Source organism: Chroicocephalus ridibundus, chromosome 4 (genome assembly GCF_963924245.1).
Source record: "Chroicocephalus ridibundus chromosome 4, bChrRid1.1, whole genome shotgun sequence".
Lineage (NCBI taxonomy): Eukaryota > Metazoa > Chordata > Aves > Charadriiformes > Laridae > Chroicocephalus > Chroicocephalus ridibundus.
In genome coordinates, this window is record NC_086287.1 from 9,967,354 (window position 1) to 9,993,054 (window position 25,701).

General features: G+C 39.7%; 1 protein-coding gene across 6 annotated transcripts in view; it reads left to right on the forward strand.

Annotated features, from left to right (window-relative positions):
• The window catches only part of KIAA1549L (KIAA1549 like), a 145,114-nt gene that overhangs the window by 109,150 nt on the left and 10,263 nt on the right, over positions 1–25,701 (forward strand). For 5 of the 6 annotated variants that reach the window (XR_010070669.1, XM_063331590.1, XM_063331591.1 and 2 more), the window contains exons 16-20: positions 4,622–4,751; positions 10,195–10,542; positions 17,050–17,147; positions 18,307–18,452; positions 22,818–22,969. Coding sequence is in view for 5 of the 6 variants with exons in the window: in XM_063331590.1 (XP_063187660.1) it covers positions 4,622–4,751; positions 10,195–10,542; positions 17,050–17,147; positions 18,307–18,452; positions 22,818–22,969 (874 nt within the window). In the remaining variant the exon portion in view is untranslated. The remainder of the gene's footprint in view (positions 1–4,621; positions 4,752–10,194; positions 10,543–17,049; positions 17,148–18,306; positions 18,453–22,817; positions 22,970–25,701) is intronic. The other variant, XM_063331592.1, reaches the window with a different exon arrangement.

Consider the following 25,701-nt stretch of genomic DNA (forward strand, 5'->3'; position numbering starts at 1 on the left):
TTATGAAAGTATGTTATCTGGTAAAACTGCAATGTGGTTAAAAAGAAAGAAATGGAAAGACAAAAAAAAAAAAAATAAGGCAAGGGAGTGTTGCAAGTTCTTGTGAGTCATTTTCCAAGTAAGGTAAATAGAAAAAGTGGTAGTAAATTTTTTTTTTTTCTCAGTAAATTTACTGAGAGTGGACTTAACCCAGGAAGTTAGCATCTGAATTCATTCTTTTCCAAAGTTCAGCGGTGTTATTATTTTGTCATTATTTTTACCTGAATATAACCTTTGCAGTAGGCATAAGATAACACAACCAGTACGTTGTCCATGTATTTCAGTAAGTCCTGCAGGGCTGGTATCTGCGTGGATGTGCACGTACCTGTTACTGGTGGTCTTCCTGTGCCTTTAACAGAGAAAGTAAAAATTTTCTCATCTGTGACGTGAAGCTGGCATATTGTATAACAGGACTAATGTTTGATTAACACTTTGCTGTCTCTTGAAGCTGGCACACCAGTAGTATTCATCTCCCCATTTTAGAAACAAGGGGGAGCGTACACGCTGGTTCTGCCTGAGCCTGCTGTGGGTGGGTGGGTGGACCTGCTCCGCTGCTGGTGCTCTCTGAAGCACAAGTCGAGAAAACGAAAAGAGGAGATCAAACCAGTCCTACCCCAGGAATGGCACAGTATGCAGATTCCTCTTCCTTTGGGGTGGTGGAGGTGTGAAGGATTATAAGAGAGTGTGTTTGCCATTGCACCTCACACCACGAGGGCTCTGGTTCTTACTGTAATCGGGGACCAGCAGCAGCTGATCCATGAGAGAAAAAGGGATACTGAAGTACAGTTCCTCTGGAAGTGGTCTTATGCCTGAAGGTGCAGTCTTGCATCCTGTGTCCCGGAAAGTTCAAGACCAAAGTTTTCCAATGAGCATAAATCATGACTGCAATCAAAGCATCGGTGGTGACGCAGTCTTTGCACACAGTGCAACTTTAGCGGTTACCCTTGGGGCACAGAGATGAAAAGGACTGTAATAGGAATTATAAAAGGAGCGTTGGCTTCGAACCTGGGCAAAACCTGTGCTCAGATGAACTTCTACAGGTCTAGAGTTAAATGACTGAGGGATACTGCCCTTGATGCGCTGTTTCCCAGGGTAGCACTAGTCAACGAAGAAAAAAGATGCTGACTGAACTGTGTGTTATGTCCTTGCTGGAGGGTCTGGGGCATCATTTCCTTGTGCAGTTTTCCAGCGAAGGAGGAATAAATTCCTCCAAATGCACAGAAAAGGTAAGATACTGAACCCTCAGCACCCAGGAGCCCTCCTCTGTCTGCACAGCCTGTCCAGAAGACATAAATGAAACAGGAGAAACATTGATATGTGTGTCGTACGTATAGTGATGGACTGAGGCATTACTTTGGATATTTACTATGTGTCACATGCCATGTAGGAAATGTTTAAAGCATTACACATGAAGCTTTAATGCGAACCATCTGCTTTTTGTTAAATATACTGATGTTTGTTTGTTCATGTGCCAATGTGCTGAAAGGTCCCGTAGTGCATTTTTTCTGCGTGCTTTCGAATGTGTTGTGTAAAGCTGTCATAGTCTATTTGAGATAGTGATCACTGGCATGATGTAAACTGCTTGAAGGCAGGTATACTGCTGTAGAGGAATGATTTCATTCTGTAGCTGAACCATAAAAGGCTGACTGCTAGATTTGCTCTTTAAATATATAGTCTCTATGCCTACATAGGAAGAGAGAAGAACCATTCCTGATGCACTTTCTGTAAGGACACAAGCATTTAGGGAACTTCACAGGTGTTGCAGATGTTTCCAAACAAACCAATTCCAAAGTCCTTGCTAAAATTTCCAAACTAAGACCTGGAACTGAACTTGATATTTTGCAACACACATGACAGCACTATTGCCTTCATTTTACTACCTAAAATAAGATGGCTAAATTGGCATAGTCCTGGAGGAAAACCTTGAATAATACTGCAACGCAATGTGTGTTTTGGTTATCGATAAGTGAATCTATACAACTGCATTTCTGTAATGAAATAAAATTGCTTTTAAAGTAACCTAGGTTAGCATAAAGCTGAAAAGATTTGATTTTTAACTTTTTCTGCTTTGTATCATTATTTTTTGTATCATTATATATCCAGCAATTAAAAATTGAAAAAAATAATACATTTTTTTAAAAACAATATCACTTAGAAGTAAGTCAAAGATTTCAAAGTTTCTAGGGAAAAGGTCTATTCCACTCTTTTCTGTTTTGTGTATATTCCACTAACTTAAATCACATTATTACAGCATTTCCAAAATATAGCAGAAAATAAAGATGCAGTTGATTACGTTATTCAAGATCATCTTTACATTTTGGATCTGTTTTAAATTGCACTTAAAAGTGATGTACAAAACGTCGCCACTAAATAATTTGATTTGTTCAAGGACAAACAGCCTTGTGTTCTTAGTACTTTTGAGTCTTCTGTACCGTAAAATTCATGTTTCAAAATGTTCCAGTTGTGTTCCCAGAAGGCGCCCGCTAACCCATTTGAATGCCAGTTGTTCGCATTCATACCTCCTTTCTCATTAGTAAAACTTTCTTAAATGAGCTGATTGGCAATCTCAAGGCAATTTTTAAGAGCCTACAGATGCTATGCACTATTCTGGGGTTTTCTTTAATAGTTTGTAATCAGGTCAAGAATCTGCACGTATTAGAGAGCTGTATATTTGAATCCCTTAGAAAATATATCACAGCAGCATCAACTAAGTATTTATGGACCTATTGTAAAACACGTATGAAATTTTAGAGACCTTTAATGTAGGATCATAAAGATTGTCAGATCCCATTAGCCTTAGCATAACCTAGTTCCCCATGTTTTCTGGTGATACCGACCGTATAGTCTTGGAAGAAACAAGATAAGGCACTTTAATTTATTTGATATTACATTTATAGGGGAAATTTATTCCAAAACCTCTGCTTGTCTTCTGCTTTGGCAGTGCATTTGGGACTTTCAACCACACACATGGAGATTTGTGATTAGAAGTCACACAGAAGTTTTTGAAAGTTGCCTTAAAATTAAGTACATGCTTGAGTACCTGGTTTAATCGGAAGTGTGAAATTGATATTTTTTTTTTGTCCTACCTTTTACCCTATCTGATCATGTAAATGTCTGTCTGTCTGGATTTCCGCAAACCGGTTTCTGCGGCTCTAATCTCTCGAGGTAAAAAGTTCTGTTAACCAAATCTGTGACATCTGAAGAATTAGTTCTTCTTATCAGTGAGTTTATTTGGACTGTGTTGTCTTTTCATTTCATTGGTGGTTCTTGAGAGGTTAAACCATGAAGTCTTTGTAATTGCTGAACAGAACACAGGCTACTTAACACAGTTTCCTCTTATGTCACTTACAGAAATGGTCCTGGGCTTTTCAAATATCTCAAATATTGTAGTAGATCTCTTTGTAATCAATTCAGTCATTCCCAAACATTTAAAACTCTGGAGTCCTCATTTTTACCCCACTTAATAACTCAAATAGAGCTCTCGGCCACAGACTCACTTTAATGCAAGCATTTTTTGCCCTTTGATCAAATATTAGCACAGGATTGCGTTTTCTCTCGCCTTACCTGGCAAGCATATGAGAATGATGGAAAAGTCACTGAAGCCTTCTCCCTTCAGTAGTCCCCTTTCAAATTTCTGCTTTTAGCTCTTCGACAAGCTGACTAACTGCCAGATATATTATGAGAACAGCATTTCCTAAACTTTTTTGCTTTAGATGTAGCCTTCTTAAAAGATGCAGCTTGACGAAGCATGAAGTTCCTATATCACGATTTGGCAACCGCTCCTGAAGGGTTTATGTAGTACAGCTATGTTCTATATCTTACAGAGAAATGCTATGTTTGTTTTTCTATAACCAATAACAAGGAAAGAAATGGTTGCGTTGGAAAGATTACAGGATATTTTGGGTATTGGGTCATTTGCTGTCCCCTTGCCTCCGAGCACACCGCGGTGACAGCTCAGTGCCTAGGGATGCCCCAGTGCTGCTCAGAGCTATGCTGGAAGCGGTTTAATCCCAGGGAGAACAGCTCTCTGATAAACTTGTGGCTGGTTACCAAACTGGCTATTTAAAACCAGCATCTTGCAGGCAGTTCCCTCCCACTCCTGCCTCTCTTCCTGTTCACTTTGCTGGGTGTTTGTTTCAGTGGAGCGTTGCTCCGCTTCCCTCTCGTTGCTCAGGACCAGCAACCAAAGCCTCTGCTCCCCATCTGAGTGTGTATTATTTTTTGATAATAGCACCTATTAATTTTTTTATGAATTTGAATCATATCAGCTCAGGTTGAAAGGGTTCTGCTATCTTCTTGGGACGTATTTCATCTGATAAGCTCCCATATATGATGTCCGTGTCTTTTATTAGCTTTATTTTCTTTAACAGTAAATAAAATTAATGATCTCTTAATAACATTATTGATTTCTAGCACTTCATATACATAGAAAGAATAATAGAAATAGAAAAGAATACCCTATAATAAAGTGGCATTTTTATGAACCTCATCATTTTAGAATAAAGGTAAGCGCTGAAAACTGCTGCCTGTCATTTTTTTGTTTTGTTTTTGTTTTACTGTTTTCTTGTTTCCTGTTTTCCAGGCAACCGATGAAGAACTCTGTATACAGAAGCAGGCAGTCTTTGAACAGTCCTAGCCCAGGAGAAACTGAGATGGATCTTCTTGTGACTCGGGAAAGACCTAGACGTGGAATCCGTAACAGTGGATATGACGTAAGTTTATCAGATACACGCAGTGAAATTGGCTCAACAAAGTCTTAACTTACTCCTAAAACCAGGAAACTATTGATAAGCTGCAAGCCAGGGGGCCACTGGGTATTTAATGTTACAGTACGTTACGTGCACTCAGCGTCCTGAAAAAGGCTCAGGATACTCAGAGCACAGACTCTTTCACGTACTTCATAGCTCTACATCATTTCACGGTCTGAAAAGCAAACAAAACATTTGCACTGAGACTCATTATTTGTCAAAGTATTACATTTTGAATTTAGATACTTCTAAGTACGCAGCCACTTAAATGACACTGAGTTTATTTTTATTGCAATTAAAATCCTCTTTTCTGTACCCCTGGTGCTGGTCTCTTGATTCAGAAGAATGGACGATCAATTTCTGGGAATTTCACTTAAACCCAGATGTCAGTGTTTTGTGGAAATCCCCTAGGAACAGATATTGTCCTTTTACTACATTGGAAAGGGGAGAGTTTTGAATAGGTAAATGTCAAAACCAGCCAGAGGAGATGTTGGCTTATGGTCCAAGGAACACGCACGGCCAACACAAGGCTAGACTAGACACAAGGCTAGTTGTCTTCTGCAGTCTGCACACACACTGGGTGTCAGTTGACACTGCGTGCACCCAGAATGAGGATAAAAATAGTCCCCACACCAGGGTTATGTAGAATTTTTCAATCCTTCGCCAAAATGCTGTAGCTCAGCTATTCCTGAAGATCAGTCCCTGGAAAAGGTCTAATCCGTTCTGGAAAATAAGGAAGTTCATCTGGTGGTTGTTCATCTTCTAAACTCTGTAGTTGACAAGCATTTTGTGTGGGACTTAATTGTCAACTCTCTCAACTGCCAGGGATGCGTTTTTGGCAAGGTGAAGGAATGTACCAAGGTCAGGGGATGCGTTCAGGGAAGCTCAATTCTTTTTAAGAATTCTTCAGGGCATGTTGTAGGTGTCAGATTTCTTAAACGATTTCCTGCATTTGGACACTTCCCATCAGATTGCATGAGTCATGTTGTGCCATGTAAGTGGGATGACTGCTTCACTGCTTTCTGAGGCACTAGAATACATCGCTCTAGCCTGGAAAAAGAACGGTATAACCTGATAAAACAGCTTTTACATTTTGCAAAAAGATAGATCTATATATATATTTTTTACCCCGCTTAAATATTTCCTTTATTATTGGAGTTTTCTTAGATAATAAAAACATTGTTAAGCCAGGCTCCTTCGGTATCCTGAAAAACATACGTTTCAAGAAAGCAAGAATTTTTTTTTTAATATGCTAATATAAGGTAGTTTTTCATAGGTGGTCTCTTCCTGAAATGAATGTTGAAAACATTCTGGGAATGGGCATGGCTTCCTGCTATTAGTTCAAAATTAATACGCTGTAGGTAGTTAGCAAAAGATTTTTAAAATATATTTTAATATATTGTGTATACAATACATAAAATATATTTTAATGAAAAATAGTTTAAAACCTTGAAAGCAGATTAATGAGCTTATGCAGATTCTGAAAGGTCCTAAAAGCAATGCTAAACTCTGAGATGTGTGCACATCACGCATGAGTTTGCTTTTACCTTTCTTTTAAGGTTGCGGTTGGGCGAGCTGTCCCTGGCACAGTCTTTTACTGAGAAGTTACATAAAATTCCTTGTGCCCGACGTGCTGCCGATTCACTGCAGTGCACCGCTTCTAACTCTGAATGTATTTCCTGTCTGAAAGCAGAAGAATGCCGGGGGAAAATGGGACAGGATGTTGAAATTTAGTTCCCAAGCCTCAGCGTGCAGCGTGGGCTGGTTTCTCTCACTCCCGTTTGAGGTTGCTCAGAGCTGTGCCGTGTCTGACAGGCTCCGTCTCCCAGGATACCCACGGGCGGGCACTTATATCTATATTTATGCATGGAATTCGTGTGGATCTCGCCAGTGGTGCAACTAAACACCTTTGTAAATCTGACCTCTGAAAGTGGGTGAAAAAGGGCTTGTTAGTATGCCGAGTCTTGTGTCCTTTCTTTTTTACCAAGTAACTTCTTGTACCGTTTTTTGACACCCGCTTTGTCGTTCTAAAGGTTCCAGCTTTCTCAGATTACTGCTAACCTCTTCCTCCCAGATTATTTAGCAACAAGTCCTACCGATGAATGGTGAAATTTGTCTTTCATAAGCAGTTCATAATGATCAAATTAATGAAGCAAATAGCCCATATTTTTCTTTTTACAAATTAACAAGTAACTTTTTTTTTTTGAGCTGTTACCAGTATGCCCAGTTATTTGTTGAGTTTATCTTCTCAACCATGATTTTTTTTTTTTCAAGAAAAAGAGACTAAGATTCCCCACACGCTTCAAGAAAACTCCTTAAGAGCTGCTAGACTCATAAGCACAACCAAATCCTGAGAGTTTATGATCTGCCTGATTTTGCCTTGTGCTTTAAATAGGAGAGGGAAGTAAGAGCTCAGAAATCTGCCATTCTATACTATTGATTTTTTTTTTTTTTTAATACGGTTTAACATTTCAATTATGGTTTTCTAAAAATATTTCCTTTCCTATAATGATTTTTTTTTGGTGATACTTCTCTGAATCATGGTTCTGTTTCTCAGAGCTAAAACCTGGTCAGGATATGAGGTTCAATAGTTACATACCTGTCCATATAGAATACGTAGCTTTTTGTATTATTTTTGAGCGTACATTCTACTGTTTGATGTTCTGAGTATATTATTTGCCTTTATAATATCTTTTATAAATGGATTATCTTTGAACAGTACCTATCTTTCAATTTTAAATAATCCCAAGAGGGTTATATTATCACCACCTAGCGAGTAGACTGAGGAGACTTTATTAACATGCCTATTATGTCCAACACGTTCACAGAACATTGTGAGTAGAGAGAATGCTACACTGAAGGAGTCTAGAACCTTTAGACTGATAACGAGCTTTATACTACGGCGGAAAATATTTATGCTCTTTTTGGTGTGAAAGGAAGAAAACAACCTTATTATATGTATCTAAGAGACCAATATGCAGACGAATTTGCTGGCATAATTTTATTTATATAGTTAAATTAATGTAACTCCTCAAAAAGCTTACACGTTAATGTTTGCAGGAAGAATTTTACTGATATAGTTGCAGCAGCAGTGTTATAACAGAAGTGTATAAACTCTCAGTGCAGGACTCTTCTTTCTTCATGTAATTCCAGTTCCCTGTATTATATAATATTACATAATAACTGTGTATGAAAAAATCTGTATTTTTATAATGGTAAAGTTAATGTATAATGGCATCTATTTATGATACTTACATGTTTCAATTGGCATGAAATCAAACGACATACATCAGAAAATGATAGGATGAATTGAAATAAATTTTAAAATTTGAGGAAAGCTAATGCTCACCAGCCCCCTCCAAATTTTTCGTGCCAAATTTTATATTGATAAATCAAAGCTGACTTAACGTTGACTACTAATATGCATCCTTTATTCATATGATATATTTTAGACATTCTATAGAGGTCTAATGGCTTCACCACGGTTGTAGTAGAGGACTTGATTTATTTCAGCGCTGGGTACTGGTAGGTCTCTTGCGGGATTCCATTCACTGACAGTTTTACAGCAGTGAGGAAATAGTAGAACCACGGTTAGGAATCATCCAGTTGGGGCAGTGTGATTTCAGAGGCTCTTTGGTTGCACTTATATGTGCAAACTACCATTGCATTTTACAGTCAGGGTTCTAAAATTTACCTGACTTTTATAGTCAAGCTTCTAAAATGTACTTGATTTTTGGTTACCTTACCTTGTAATGAACAGATAATGGAATCAAAATGCAGGGAAATTTTTTAGTCGAATGTTTCCTACAAAGCTTTTCAGTTTAAGGTAACTTTGTGCCATTACATTGTTCCTCCCCGAGTCTGATATGTGTACCACTTAGGAAGCCTAAAACTGGGGTTTGTGGTTTTGAATTTGGCTAATATACCATATATATATAACTGCATAAATTACAGTTAAAGTCTAATACTCAAATTATTACTTATTCCTTTGAATAATTAATTTTCCTTTTTTTATTGCTGTATTTTCATTAAGTACAAAATATAGCTATAACAGCTAAGAGAGAAAACAAATTAAGATCTTTTATTTAAATGTATTGTCAGTCTTTAGAATAAACATGTAATTCTTCTCTGAATGGCTGATAAAAGAAGGTCAGTTTGATACTTGACTTTGCAGATAAAGAAATATGTGCTATGACAGTCCTATGATATATATGACCACACATAGCTTGCAAAAGATTGGGGACACAATTGCTTATCTAGGCAGGTATATAGAAAGTTATTGCACTGTTACATGGAAAAAAAAATAAATGCCACAGCAGGAGCTGCAGAGCACTCAAGTACATTAGCAGGGCAGTGCTGGAATTTTTAATAAGAACATCCTGTTGTATTCTTTCATTTGTGGCTATTTTAAATGCTAACACAATTCTAACCGCGTGCTATATATAGGAGGAGGTACATATCCTATTCGTCATTCCGGTTATCCTAGTGTCTCGAATTCATTTTACTGATATTTAAAGAATTAGAAATTGGTTGCTTTTTCAGATTGCCTGTTAATTTTTTAAAACCATAGCCTGGAAAACTAATCTTACAGAAGATAGATGAAGTTAGGTATTTCACTGTCAATTTCATATAATATGATGGTTTTTTTCTGTTTTGGATTTACGGGCGAAAAAATGGGGGGGTGATTTCTGTTGGTACTTATCTGTACAGAAGGAATTATACCCAGCAGTAACTCTTCAAGTTAAGATGCACAAGTACTGTCTGCTCATTAGAGTATGTGCTTTGTTCACTTTTCCCACATTAGTTTTGGATAAATTTCTCTGTAACTACTGTTTGGCGGCTAGGTAAGATGACTGAGCTGGGTCAGGATATTTTCTGCAAGGGACAAGACCTAGTTTGTGGCGTTGTTGCTAGCATTCCTGACGGGGTAAGAAAGTTCAGGAAAACTCCTAAACTTTAATTCTTCTGAAATCTTAACATGTGAGAATGGACAAAAGAATTTCAGTCCCTGTAGCTGTAACAAGTGGTCCCTTGTAAGGGGTCTTTCATGGTGATGGTACTATTTAAGGAGCCATACTCCTCCTGGCACGGTTGTACTCCCATTGATACTAACAACTAAGAAAAGAATTTACACATTAATTCTAATTGTTTTTAAGTGAATCATTGACAATTTAATCTGCTGCAGAGCTTCCCTGCTAGTTTTTGCAGCAAACAATGTAGGATATGAAAGGCTATTATACTCGCCTGCATCTTATCACTCCTTTCCAATATTTGTCATGCGTCTATATTGTCACAATTCCTGACTTTGTAAATGTTACATCTGTGTTTGAGAATGTTTTGTGTGAAGCAGCACAAATACTGTCTTGTAAAGCTTTTTACGTATACGTGCTTTTATTCCATCCAACAGACTGAGCCCGAAATTATAGAAGAAACAAATGTTGACCGTGTCAACGAGCCTCGGAATTACACCAGGTCCCGTCAGGCCAAAGGCCACTCGGAGACCTCAACTTTAAGTTCTCAGCCCTCCATTGATGAGGTTCGACAGCAGATGCATATGCTCTTGGAAGAGGCTTTCAGCCTGGCCTCTGCGGGCCACGGAGGACAGAGCAGGCAGGAGGCGTACAGCTCAGCACCACACTTGCCCTACTCGGAGGTTGTGACCAGTGCTCCTGGTACCATGACCCGACCTAGAGGGGGGGTACAGTGGGTACCCACATACAGACCAGAAATGTATCAGTACAGTTTACCGAGACCAGTAAGTGAAACTTCTCTTTAGTAATAACGTAAAGATATTTCTACTCTGGGACACATTTTTTAAAGATGGAGCCCCATTTACATGCTTAACACCAGATGTAAAGTCATGCTAACAGTAAATAAGTACAGCTAGCGGGGTGTATGTATGTATGCCTACCCATACCATCTCCTGCATGAAGACTCTTCGTATCTATTTTAACAGCAAGGTTGTCTTGTCTAAATTGTGCTTGAAAGAATGGGCTGCACTAAGCTCCAGGCTGTTCAACAGATCAAGAAGTTGTTTGCATGTCTCCTTCTATTCACTGGACGCACATTAGAAAGCAATCTGGTTTTTTTTTAGAACAGCTACATAGGCAGCTGGGTGTGAAGCATTCAAAACTTCTGCATGAGGTCCATCACTGAGATGGCAAGAGAGGGAACCAAGTGTAATAATCACAGTGACCTGAACTGTGGGCTGGTATTGACACTCTTGCAGTTTTAGCGATTGACTTGGGACTCTAGGTTTCATTCCACAGGTTTCTTGGTCGACCTCCTTATTCCTCATTTTCTAGACTCAAATCATGGCTAATATGTCCTAACCTCACAAAAGTAATAAATAAATTAAGAAATGAAACCCACAGATGGAAATTGTGAATGGAATTTTGTAGGTATCTGGAGTTGCAGTAGTACTGCGTGCACCCTTGGCATGTTAAACTACCCCTGAATTCCCACATATGCTATTCTGAAACTTAACAAATTCTTTTCCTTCTTGTATGTCAGCTACAAATCTAAACCAGACATGATTGCTTTCAGATGAGAAATAGCTCATCTATCAATATCAGTGTGAAAAGTTGTTCATTTTAAGGGTTCTTTCTGTTGGAAATTAATATTTTTTGAAAGAATGCACTTCAAATGGAGTCCCTTACTCTGATGAGAATAATGCAGAAAAATGTCCTCAGTTCAAAAATAACTATTGCTGTGACTTCCTTCCATGGCAATAAAAAAATGCATTAAGGGATGCTGCTTCTGAACTATTCTGAACATATTTGAAAGCCAATGGCACTGCCTGCGAAAGTTCAGGCTGGGGCTCTTTAAATCATGCTAAAGGTTATTTCTGGCACTTTGAAATCGGTCCGATGAACTTCATGCAGCATATAATCATATTTTATGGTTAGAATTCGATTACAAGCTTAAGAGACAGCTAATGGGTAGTCAAATTACTTTGACACTTGAGAGAGTCTTTCTAAAATGAAATTTAAAATATTATATGGCGGCAGATTTCGGAAAAATGTAATAGCCACACTTTTTTGGCGAATGCTTCGCTGTTTTCTTTCTAACACTCATTACTCTTCTAAATCATCTGCATGTGTAGGACCATTAAGCATTTGCTTATCTTTCTGGCATCTTGAAGATAGTGTTAAAAAGTTCCCTGAAGATAATTGGTCGCCACAGATTAGCATAGTCACAGGCTACTGCAGTTTGGATAAGGGCTGTTAATTCATAGTTTTCAGTGTATCATTTTCACGAATACGAGCAGTACGGTAAGCCATTTACCAAGTTTTTAAATGAGGATGGAGGACTGGAACTGAAAAATCTCCAGCTGAGACATGTGTGGAAAGTGACCTGTGGGTAGGAAAAAAATGGAAGAATTACCGCTCTCAGCATCTTAGCACTGGTTTGCCTGCGCGGGATATCCCTGCTGAGCATCTCTGCTGGAGATGCCGCAAAAGGGAGCACTCAGGAGTGGGTTGACTGACAGGCCGGGAAGGTGTCCGGGTTGAGGGAGCAGCCTGTGGCAGCTTTTGGGGCTGAGAGTACGGGGATGCTTGTTTTATGGGGGAGGATGTTACCTCTTCAAACCAAGAACATTTATTTTTCCTCCTTCTTAAAATTCAGTTCTTAGTGGCAATTAAAAGTCAACATTAACAATGCTATTACAATTTCTGTATTCTGAAATCTGTATTCAAGAGCATTTTCCCTGCCTGGATGGAACAAATGCAGACACTGGCTTTTCCGTTGGGTCTTTAGATACAATGCAAGTATAAAGATCTTCAGCCCGTCACTCGTGTGAGGTCTGGCCCTTCGCAGTCCAGTTACACTAGACTCGAAACTTTGCACAAGATCCCACAAACTTTACAGTACCTTGAGTGCACCTCTAGGTTTTATTATTGCAAAAGCATTTCAGAGGTGATACATGTGCGGCATAAGATTTCTAGCACAAATGTTCTCGAACTTTATAAAGCACAAATTGAAATAGATTGAGGCAAAACAGTGAAAATCTGCATGCAAATCTCCATCTCAGTGTTTCCCTCTGTGCCATACTCTTTCAGGGGACCAGAACCACTCCTCAGGTCTATGTTTCTTCAGGTCTCCTCCAAGTTATGGATCATCGATCTTTTGCAGCCAACTTCTTGGCTAGTCCCATCATCAAACAGTTGTGTATCTCTCCAGAACATCCATCTTTCTTCTTTTTCCTTTTTCTTTTCCATTTTGAAGCCTTCTGTGGGTTTTTTTTACATGTTAGCATTAATACCTAAATTATCTGTAGCTCTTGTGAGGGAATGTCTGTCTGTCAAACTGCTCATGAATGACCTGTGATACATTTGGGGCTCTCTCCTGGCAGAGAAAAGCTAGGAAAATGCAAGCTCTTAGTGTTGTTCTGAAGCCTCCAAAACCGGGATGAGAACACTTGGCTGGGTCCTTGTCATCCAGCTGGTGTACTACAGACAGGAGGATGGAGTTGTAGCGTCGAGTGTATAACACAAGCCCCACCGCCAGCGTTGGGCCTCCGCAGATCACATTACTGCTTTGGAAATTCGCAGAGCTTAGTTGAGCAGAGAGCTGCAGCCAGGGATAAAAAACCCCTCTTTGTTACAGGGCTGGGCCAGTTCCCATCTCTCCTCTTCAGTGCTCTGGAAAGAGGAGTGAGAGTAACGGAGCTCTGGGTCCCGAGGTGAGACCTAGCACTGTACAACAGGCACTGATGGACAGACTTGCAGGCTGAGAGACTGGTAATGTATCCAAGTCCTCAGAGCTTCTCTTCATTTAACCAGAGGTAAAGTGAGAGTATTTTACCAAAGCTCAGCCACTTTCAATAACAGTTACTGAACTAAGTATAAAACAGGGCAGCTAGCAAAGCAAAACCAAACCCAGCTGAAATCAATTAGTTTGCATTATTCCTGGATTGCAATGTAATAATCAAATTAGTTAAATCATTCAACGAGTAAACAAAGACGCTGCCCCTATAATTCCCATGGTGAGATGTAAGGAAACAGGATACTTCTGTAATTAGAAGGCAACATTGAATAATTTCACCCAAGACAAATACATCTCTAAGTTGAAGGTGGTAAAAATATTTGAATACTGCAATGAGGGAAATGTAGATTAAAGCTAACTGCACAGTTTCTCCTTTAGACTTTAGTTATTGTGTGCCGATTTAACTTTTCTTTCCTGCATCCGGACAGGTGGTACCTTAGACTTTTGTGGGTTGTAGAAGATGCTGGTGTCGGTGTCTGCTGGTGGCTGGAATTTTCTTCCAGAGAGTTGTGTTGTATGTCTCCTGGGCCCAGAGGCTGAAGTTTCTCTGCTAAACTGCACTTATTACTTTTTAAAATTCTTCACTGGTTTGCTTTTTAAATTGTTTGTTTTAGACACAACAGACTCCTTCATTGGCATTTCTTCCTGAAAGGGTGATGTGGGGTCAGCGGTCTGGTACCTGTGCAATCTGTCCTGAACCTCAAATTTGATTACTTGATTACTGCCAGTGATTGTTACAGCCTTTGTTTTATACAGTCCTCGTTTTTCAACAAAATAAGAGATTGGAATCTGTGCAGAATGTTTCTCTTTTTAAGTTGTTGTGGTTTTTGGTTTTGGTGGTTTTTTTTGGTGAACAACAAAAGTGATGCAACACTTTTTTTCAAAGGATAAGCTAATTTTGAAGAATACAACTAGGCAAATTTTCTGTGAAATCAGCTGTTGGTTGTTTTTTTTTTCTGATTGGATTTACAGCAGTGCACAAATTTCAGTGAAGTGACTTTATTTCTACGATCATTCCAGTTAGCCTAGAAGCTAAGGGCTCATCTAAGTCTATAACAGATAGGGCTCTCTAGTGAAACCTTGGTTTAATTTAGCCTCTGAACAGTTTTTTTTCCATTTATATGTTGCATGTAGGAAAACACTAATGCCCCAACCCATGGGAGAAATTCTAGAAATTTTATTGGGGTTCCCTCTCATTGTGGTTTTGGTGTCTGTGGAAGCTCAGCATGCAGAGGACTGACTGACTGCCATACCCCAGGAGGGACTGGTCCTCCGTGTGGCATAGCAGATCTAACAGGATTTTTCACTTTAACGGGATTCCCTCTGCCCAGCCATTAGCAAAATATTGCCGCTCACTCAAAACTGTTTATCTATCTCATATGTAAGCAGCAAAATACGTGCTTTGATTTTCCATTTTGCCTTTTTTTCCCCAAAAATTTTCAGTGCAAGTTGCGGCACATTTGTGAAATGTTTTTTGTGATCCCTCTTTTCTGTCTGTATGCCAAAGCACGTCCATTAACACACAGGAGAAACCCCAAATTTACCTCTGTGTCTCTGTCTACCCTGTTATACTCAAATAGTGACTGGAGTCACTGACCACTCTGAAACGTAAGCTCATGTACCGTGCCTCTAAAATGGGGAAAAAAAAGAATTTCATACTTGGTACAAATGCATGCTGAGAGGAAGATGTGGGATGAAAGGCTTGTGGAGCCAGAAGGAAGCGTTCGGTTCAGCCTGTGAGAGCACAGCCAGATTTTCAGATGCAGAAGAGGCATTGCAGACCATTTCAAGTTCAGCGCTATTAGGAGAAATCTAATTGAGGTTTTCTTTGATGCGAATAGCATTTGTTTTTTCTATACAGTTCTTTCATTAAAAATCAGTATTTCCAACCTCTGGCTAGGAAATGTACCATTGCCTTTTTAGATTATTTTTTCTACCTAAATATAGAAATACTTTAAATACCATTGTAGCCTGGTGAAAGTAAATATTAGGAGACTTTGTAGGTGGCATGAAAGGAAAAATTATTTTCATAGACATGCCTTTGAGGGACTCTACCCTGCTTTAAAAGGGGTGGAAGTGAGAGGCGGGAGGAAGATGCTTGGTCTGTATTGCTTTTCCCTTAGAGACATTGACATCAAAGTCAGTATTTGATAAGTTACCTTTCCTTTGTGTTAACCCAGTTTTACAGCTATTTGAGAAAGAAGGTATTGGAACACCGTCTAAATGTCTGATTTTTAAAGAAGGTTAGTGAAAGATAGTGATTTTTGATATTTAGCGTGGGATTTATATTGCCAAATTCAAACCTAAATGTAGGTGTTAAGTCTGAGCTAATCACGTAAATCCTGTAGGCTCTTTCTACAGGCAGGAGATAAGAGAGTGACTCATCCCACGGAAGCTGGTTTTAGCTTTCTCTGCTGTTTGTGGAGGGAGCTTCTCTGGCTAAACCGGTTATCTCTCTTTTAAGGGGCCAAAGCCCCACCACTGGAATTTGGACTCTAGTTTTTGTCAAAATGCCTATGTCTTGATCCTGGGCAGCCTTCCCATAATTTGTTATTTGCTATAGCTGTGATCTTATCTTAAATTCTGTGCATTGCTCTGAAGCATTGTTAATAAAAGTGTAATTAAAAAAAACAAACCCCAAACCACAGTGTGTTGAAGAAAAGTGTCAATGAAGTGCTGGAGAGATATCATCCCTCTGCCTTGAAGTATATTTAGCAAAATTATGACCTCTAATCCATAGCAGTACAAAGAATTTAGAAGAGAAATTTTGTCTTACCCATTTCTTGTCCTACCCCTTTCTTGGGTGCCATGGGTTTCAAGCACATCTTCAGTCGTCCTTCACATATATTAGTGATGAAATCCAGAATTGCTATGGGGGCAAGATGCTTGATTTTGTGACTTAGTGGGTTGGTCCTGCGTTCCAAATCACTCTGCTTTTTCAGAACTGTTTGAGACCTTCGTTATTGCTTTAGAAAGTTACAGAGCTTGGGGTTTTTGTGAAAATTTTCTTTTCATCTCTTCGAGGCTGAAAGGAAGAGGTTGAAATATGCATTGCTCACAGGCAGCTTCACTTCACTAGATGCTGCTCTGAGGATGCTTTCTGAATCTTTAAAATACTTTCTTTCTGGTGGAAGTGAAAATACTGAGATCTTTTTCCTGTGGGTCCAAAGCAGCTGTTGAGTCTCACGCAATCACAACAGATCTGCTTTGCCAGCAAGGTTACAAATGTCTCAGAGATAGTGTTTAATGTGTTCTATTTTAATTAGACTTCATCTTGGCTCTGAACTAATTTCTTCACGTTTTCTTCCACATCCTAAAATCACCCTAGCACTGTAAATTCTCAAATAAAATGCAATTACTATTGATGCCACAAAAAGCTAACTTCCTGTTGGCAGGCACGTGAAGCAGGTATTTAATTTCTGAGGTCTTTTGGTTTTTAATTTGAGTGAGATCTACTGGTGTTTCAGAAAATATTTGTTTTTCTCCTTTACAGGCTTACAGATTTTCTCAGCTTCCTGAGATGGTAATGGGTTCTCCTCCTCCCCCAGTCCCTCCCAGAACAGGTCCTGTGGCTGTTGCCTCTCTCAGGAGGTATTTATCTGTTATTTTATTTTATTTTCACCTCTAAAACCCACTGTTGTAATAAGAACTGGGGCAAACCCTGAAGGGGCACTTACAAGCCACTTACGAGGCACTTATAGAGACACACACATGAAGTTAGAAACGTGTTGTTTTTATTTCATTTTAACATGAAAAGGAAAGGAATAACAATGAATTTTCTCTTCTTTTAGCTAATCAGTTTCAATAAAATTAGGAAATCCAGGCTCCGATTTTTTTCAAAACATGCTTTGCCTCAGCGCGCATAATGCCGTATTGCATTGCAGATGGGTGGTAGGTAATTCGCTGTCATTTTCCCCGCTTTTCTCTATTGTAAGGACTTGCAACAGGATATGGATGAACTGTAAGATGTTTCTCAGTACCCCAGGTCCGGGGATTTCTGCCTAGCTTTTGGATATCTCATACCTGCGTTTCTGGAGCCAAACACGTGCAAAAGCCTGACTGCCTTAGCCCAGCGCATACATTTTGGCTCTTCCTCGCAGTATGGGACTCTACAAAATGCATTTCAAGGAATTTTTACACTTCTGTGGTGGATGAACTCATGTAGCCTTCTGTGCTGTGCTGCTGGGTACTGCCAGGCGCAAACTGCAATTGGGGGCACTGCAGGCCTGCTGGGAGCTGCTGGGGAGCACCCGGGCCAAATGAAACTTTCCTGAGGGGCCGCTAATGATATCGTAACCGTGTCCAAACATTCAGGATACGGACACTGTTGACCTATTCTTGTTCATCTTCCCAAGTGCAGTTAATATTACTGATGATAGTAGTCTCCTACTATACGATACCATGTCACATATACTGCAGTAATATGGTATTGTCTGCACTCTTGTGTTGATGAGCTGTGGTAAAGCTCTGGGTTTTGTGTTGCGTGTCACAGGCATTTGTTTGAAGCAGCAAGCAAAGGCTCTGTGCAATGGTAATAACCTGCTTTGGCAAAGTAGCGGCCAGGCTAAAGAAGTTGTTCTCAGACTTCTCCAGACGTACTGTTCAAAATTCTGTCATGCCAAAGCAAAATCAGATAGCTTGTGCCCAGATGGCTTGTCATACTGTAGCTGATAGGCGTGTATGTGGCTATGAATCTCATCTGTCAGTCAGAATGACAAAAGTTTCTATTTTTTCCTTTCTTAATGCACAGGTCTACATCAGATATTGGCAGCAAAGTGAGAATACCTGAGTCCAGTGGGGCAGATCAGGCCCAGCATCATGATCAGGCGGCTTTTGCACCTGGTTCAAGAGCTCCGATGTCTGTTGGTCCACTTGATCAATCAGCTTTTCACTCAGGTGAAAAAATAGTGCAGACCCAACTTGCAGCTTTGAGAGCCTCACAATTTATTTTGCGTATAAATGAATGTATGGGATATAGCAAATACAGATGATTATTTGGAGAAAGACTGTATTAGGTGTTTTTTTTTCTGTGCAACTGAAGGAGATCTACAAAGGATTGCTCCTTTGTAAATGCAGCATCAGCTGCATTGTAAAATACCACTTATCCTGCAGAAGCACCAAGAAATGGTAATTTCTGAAGGTAAGATCCAGCAGTAATGTACCAGATGGTTCAAGTATGGCATTCTGCTGGCTCACTGATCAGGACTCTGAATTATTAAAGCCCAGGAAAACAGTTCATTTGTACCATGAAATCCAGTGGAATTTTTAGGGCTGGTACAGAGAGTGTTGGCTGGCAAAAGCAGAAGTTGTAGTATTGGGACTGCTGCCTTACTCGCATGTTGTGTTGCACCATGTACAGAAACAACCAAAGCAGGAGAGATGGGTAACGGGGTTCTGAGGGGCACGGAGAAATGAGGCGGATCCTTCCATTGTTTTATCAGTCAAGAATATCAGGCCAAGCGCTTGGAAATAGAGTATGTACAATGGGGCTATAAGTAGTACTGCAGAAGGAAGCTTAATGGCATTCAGCTCTGCTTGGTTTGTAAGGAAAGGGAGGAAAAACAAATGGACACGAAGAATAGCGTGTGCGAGACTGGGGTTCTCCAGCCTCACTGTTCTATGATTCCCCTAATTCCTCTTGAGAAACTTAAGCCCTAGTCTTGTCACAAGAGTGGTCTGCTGAGGGGTGTAAGTTGAAGACACGTGTCCCTTTCCTTTCAAAACACTCGGCAGCGGTGCTTTCGGCGTAGTCATAGGTAATCCATTAGCTCATCTCCCCTCCTGTTTTGGAGAAGGTGGTTCCTGCTCAAGCGCAGAACTTGTTTTGGGTCTAAATGTCCCAGTTTTAAAGGCCTAGTAAGTTCCTGGTCCTTTTGATATGAATTTTGTTTACGAATGAATTGATTTTATCACGAGATCAAGCTGATACATTGTTTTGATGGTATCTGGATAACATTTATCTGGGAAAATATTTGAAATAGCTTCTCATTGGCAAAAAATGCTTTCTTGAAGAGCTATAGAAAAGAGCTTACATGATTAAAAAAATTTTGCATTGTCAGTTCAAGGTTTTGAAATAAGTAGGTTTATTAGACGTTTCTCTGTGAATCTGACAGAAAAATTTCTTTCTTAGCTTCCTCAGAAGTACTAGAGAGTTATCTCCATTGTATTCAACATCTTCTACTGAGAATAATAATGTGGATATGCAAATCTGTTGTCAATTAATTAAATATAGTAGGTTTGAAAGGACCCATTCTACACTCACTTCTTGTCATACCTTCTGCAAATTGTGCATGTGAATCTGAAAAGAGCAGATGCTTACCCTTTCATTTAAAAGCATTTCAAGCTGTAAAATATGCCACAATACCAAGAGTTCTTTCTTTGTGTCTACAGTAATGTGTTCTCTGTGATACACTTTTTTTATCATTTCCAGTGATGTGGAGATTTTATTGCTGTCTGTTAAAAACAGGTATGTTGTGTTACCATTGAAGAGTGGCTGCGTTTCAGAAGAGACGAAGTGATTTTCGTGTACATTGTGGAGTTTGCCAGAATAATTCTGGGGGTAGCTGGAGGAAACTTTCGTATATGATAGATTCGAAAAAAGGCTGTAATGCGGGGAAAGACAAGGAGAGTTGTGAGAAACCTGCAACCGTAACACAATGTTCTGATATGAAAATAATTTTTATTGCCTCAATACATGAAGAAACATTGCTGCAGGTGCTGATTTGGCATGAAATGGCCTAATGTCGCTCTCATGCAGCCCATCAACATCAGCTCGAAAATAACGATGTTGCAGTAAGAATTTGGGATAAGGTACTACATCGGCTAATTGAGTGCTCATTTTGAATAGTAGCTTATTTTGCTCTGGTTAAATTAAGAGTGTTTTGGTGTAGAAGCCATATGTCGTCTACAGGAGCAGTCCTTTCTTCTCTGTACGTGTCTTGCTGACTCATTTAAAATAGCAAATCTTGTGCTGTCTGTGACCTGGGAAGAACAAGGATTGCCCACACCTCTTCTCTTCTCCCACTTCCTTCCAAACCAAGGGGCCAAAGCAACTGGGAGTAGGGATCCTGTGAGATATATCCTGTGGCTACCTACCATGCAGGTGTACATCGTTAGATCCCACTGGTCCACAGCAATTCCACACAGACTACTTCTCTGAGGGCTGGGTGACTCCAGCATCCTCCCTGACATAGTGCCTTTTCACCTACAACCTGATGGCAAAGTGAAGGCTAGGACTTAGTCCCTAACAGTAGAAAACATTCTGTAAATGTCAAGCATAACATAAAAGTTTTTAGTCCGTATTTTGGATGACATATCCCTTAGTTTTCTTCCTTTTTTTTTCCGATTTTTTTTTTTCTTTTGGGACCGTGTTGAAACAGATGATATGTTTCTGCTCTGGAGAGAATTATACTACAAAATATATTTTTATCCTCTTTGCATGCCCTGATTACATCCATAGCCCTTCTGGCCTAGGTCTGCATGGAAGGTCACTGACAACCTATAAATCACTGTTTTTGTGGAAACTGCTTTGGGGATGGGTGTCACTGTTCGAGTCTTTCTACTTCTGTGCACGTGCCCATGCAGTATTCCCAGCATCTATCAGAGTAGGCAGCATAACCCTCTTGCAGGGTGTCCAGGGGCAAGGATTTGTCAGGGCTGTAAGTGACGTCCTGGGGGGGCAGCTATTTGAAGCAGCCAGTAAGTGATGCTAATTTCTATCAATTATTCTTTGTATGAATTTCAGAGGAATGCCCGTGTCTTGTCACTTTGTCAGCACCTCTTATGCAGTGGTATCATATCGACTATCTACAATTAGTGGCAATATTCAAATGATGTGCAAGTAGAAGGGGGAGGAATTCTGTGTTCTCTGCATTGACTATAGTATAGAGCCGGTGCCCATCTACGCAACATTACGGTGTGTCCATTCCTCAGTGAAAATGCTTGAGTTGTCTTTGTTGTTGTCTTATGGGCTTACTTGCTCTTCTGCTTTCAGATAAGTGATGTTATTTTTGCTATATTCAGTGAATCTGAAAAGTAAAATACATATCCATATATTATAACTGAATACTCAAAGCACACCGTCCACATGCTTTGTTTACTACCCGATAAATACAATACAGAGCTTTCCTACCCAGGATTTAGGAATGAGGTTTTGGGGGCATTAGTGTATCAGTGGTACGCTGCTGGTGTCTGTCTTTGCATGTAAATAGACACTAGAGGAAGGAAGTCTTACCGGACAAGAAAGTTATTTGTATTTTACTCTAAACTTGGCGAATACATGGAGTCATGATGGCTTCTCTGAAGGGAAGTAGTGGGAGCGTGTGAGAAGATGCTGGTCTTCTAGACAGCCTAGTTATTTCCTGTGGATAATCTGAGTAATTGCAGCAAGAACAATGTTGTTCTCTGCATCTCTGTGAGCCCCAGTTATAAACCCTACCTGAAAGAGCAGATGTAACCATATCCAGAGATTTGGCTGAACCTCATACTAGGAAGGCTGGTTTCTCCCACCCAACTTGGAATATGATAGTGGAATTTTAGTAGAAGGCTTCCTGGACATCCCTATGCATACAACTTGATCAAGATGTGATAAAACAGATTTGGTGTCAATAAGTTTCCTTGGAGATGTTTATTTAAGTCATAGCTGCATAATTTATTGCAGTCATAGACTCTTCCTGGGAAAGGAATTGAGCAGGTAGTGCCTTGGTATTTTTTATTAGAAGCACTGAAGTTTTATGATGGGGTTGTTGAGATTACAGCCTTTTAAATGTATCACTCACTCATTTTTGTAGGTTTTCTGCCTAGAGATATTAAGACAGTTTTACTGTGTAAACTGAATGCTCTATAACCTGCTGTTGAAAAGAAAGGTGCACTACTCTGAAACCCATGGTAACAACAGCTAAAAATTGAATACAAGGAAGCAAATGTAAGAGGAAAAAAAGCCTTTTTCCTAATGATTCCAAGTTTTGATGAAGATCAGTTGTTACAAGGACCAAGTCCTAAGGACTACAGCCTTATATCTTTATCTGCAGGCTGTGCATGATTACAGACAACTGCAAAATTGTCTTCTCCAGTATTTCCCAGCATTATAGAGATGTTCTACTCAGATGGTGGGAGCCTTACATCTAACCAATGGTGATCACATTCGCACCAAAAAGAAAAAGATTAAAAAAATGACTGAGGCCAGTTACTTCATAAGCATTACCTTCTAATTTATAACTGAAAATGTCAGCTATTAATTATATCTACTCTCTTTCTTAATAGGAAATACCGTACCAGCAGTGTTTGCCATACCAGCAGCAAACAGACCTGGCTTCACAGGCTATTTTATCCCAACACCACCCACCGCATACAGGAACCAAGCCTGGATGCCCTATGCTGGAGAGAATGAATTACCAGGGCAGTGGGCAGACTCAGTAAGCTTCCTTGCTTTTCTCACTACATACATTTTCTGTGATTTGCACAGGAGGGCTTTTAAGCAATGCTTGGAAACCAGCAAAGAATCTGAGCAAGATAATTCTTCCTTGTATGGAAATAATCTCTAGCAGTGAAAAGTTATGAGAGGGGGCATAGATACTTTAGCTGTCCATCCCACAAACTGTAAGTAAGGTCTTCTAGAGAGTTAAATCATTCACCAGATTAGGGGCTGGCACCTATTTAAAGTCAGTGGGTTAGGTACCATTTTTCTCTCCCAAGACAGAGGTTAAATATTTGGATAGGCCTGTGGGGAGGAGTAGGTGATGCTGCCTCTCAAGATGGCCTTGTGCTGTTTGGAAGCTGGGGAGCATCTTTCCCTCCTGGAGGCTTCTCTCAAGGCAGCCTGGCTCCCAAATCCTAGCTCCTGGCCCTGCCGCAGCCCCGCTACGCAGTGTTTCGTCTTCCTGCAGGCTGCGCTGACAGATCATAAATTAAATAATTAATTGCACAATCCTAGTCTGGGACAGATGTAATTTTTAGCCCAAAGTATACCTATATTTCAAAGAAATAAAGTTGAGACATCCTACAATGAATTGCAGTAGTTCATCATGTTTGAAACAATTTCTAAAATGTAGGGCTTTTTTTCCACTAGGAAAAAAAAAGATCAATTCTGCTGCTTGAGCTCACATCTGGTATTTATGCAGAACCAATTCAGCTAAACAAACTGGGAGATGGATTCTATTTCCATGCGCATATCATCAACAGAATATTTTAGTGAATTGCAGTTGGAGTCTAATAGTTGGCTTTGAGCAGCTAAGTAAGAGACAACACGGTCATATAAATGTTCCTGGGGGCAGCTATGTGTTGCCAAATCTTTATTACTGCTCCTGATGCCTGCGAGGGAAAGAATTCAGTTTGACTGTCAGATGCAAGTCTGAATTTGTAGGCTGAACTGTCAAGAAAAAAGAAGTATGTTCAGCTGTAAGCTGAGCGCATCTGCTGATGTGCACCTGACACCTGGATGTTTTGATGCCATTGCACATATTCCTTCCCAGAGTTTCCCTTTAAAGCATGGAAACCCTTTTTCTTTTCCTTGTTTTATTTATTTGTTGGGTGGTTGGGTTTTTTTGTTTTTTGTTGGTTGTTTTTAATCCTGCTGACATTTTAAATCCAGGAGGCCTGTTGTGTCTGAAGCAATCACTTAAAATGTCTTCTTTAAGAAAAAGGAGGAAAAAAACCCCAAAACAAACCAGGAAAAGTATTTTACTTGTCTTCCATTCTTTTTTCCTTTTGTATCCCTACTCCTTGGCTGCAGTGCCATGAAAAAAAAAAAAAAAGTCAGGTATCACTTGTCAAAAGGGGAGACTGAAAACAAACCGGACAAAACTGGAACACAAGTCTCCAGCCACCAGTTCCTTCCTCTGGAAGTTTGTAAACCCTGCTGTGGGTTTCCCTGTCTGCAGGGAAAGAGGTGGGAAGAGCAGTTAGTGCCAGTGGAATGTACACAGGTATGGAGAGGGACGCAAGAAGCTGTCTGAAAAATAAACGTGACAATAAGGAATTCAACGGAAAAAAATATTCCTTTTGACTTGACTTACCCACTACAGAGCCGTAACAACTTCTTGTTACTCAGACTTTCAGCCCTCCTTTGACCTTGCAGGTGAAGATGAAAAAATGTAAACCCAAACCACTGCAGTTTCTACAAAGAATTTTTATCTCCCAATGACTACAAATCTTTCAAGAAATTGTTTTTATTTGAAAACTATTACTAGACAAACTAGTAATAGTGTTAACAACATAATACGATCAGAAAGCCTGAATGGAACTGCAAAAAAAAAAAAGATCTAAATACTCAGGGTTTGAGTTTTTTGGATGCTTTCTGGTTTCTGAGCCTCAGGATCATAGCTCAGTCATGCTTCCAGGATTTTATTGAAAATTAGTGAGAGCAGAGGCTTACTATTTATAAGGTGAAAATTGAAATTCTGTATTATTCATGCATTTCCACTGGCTGGACTGTAAAGGAGGGAACAGAGAAAACAGGAGATTTGACAACAAAGAGTTATTTTATAAGCTTAATTTACTGTAAAGTATGCTTTTCTCAGTTAAATGGTAAGTATTGAAGCATTAAGTTTTGTGGCAGAAGGGAATCGTGTCCGACAAAGCATTTATTTTCCAAATCGCTAGATGCTGATTAGTGAAAGTAGGAACCTGGTGGCCCCTAGTGGTGTGTTCACATCTTGTACTACTGTAATGTTTGTCTTTTGAATAATCTATTGTAAACTAAACAGAGGCAACTGCATTTAATGATCACTTTCATGTCACCCCTGCTTCCTATGTTTGTCTCATCACACCATACTGAATGTGTTTGACATTCTCTTGATCGCTTGTCGGATATCCAAGATATCCTAGGGGTTGGATTTTCATAGGTTCTTAGGTGCCTGAGGTGGTAAGTTTTTCAAAAGCACCCAAGGGGTTGTTAAACTCTCACAGGGCCAAAGCCAAAATAGGATCTAAGTGAAATTCCAAAACTATCATTCTGAAGTCCATGCTGAGGCCCCATGTTTACCAGAAGGTATATAAATTGGCAGACGTTTCACAGCTTGACATTTCAGCCTGCTTGCAGACACCTATAATTCTGAAATTTTGCTTCTGGCATACCCACCAAAGCCTTAGCCCTGGTGGGTGATGCACCTTACACCTCAGCCTGACAAATCCAAAAAATTAGCTGAGA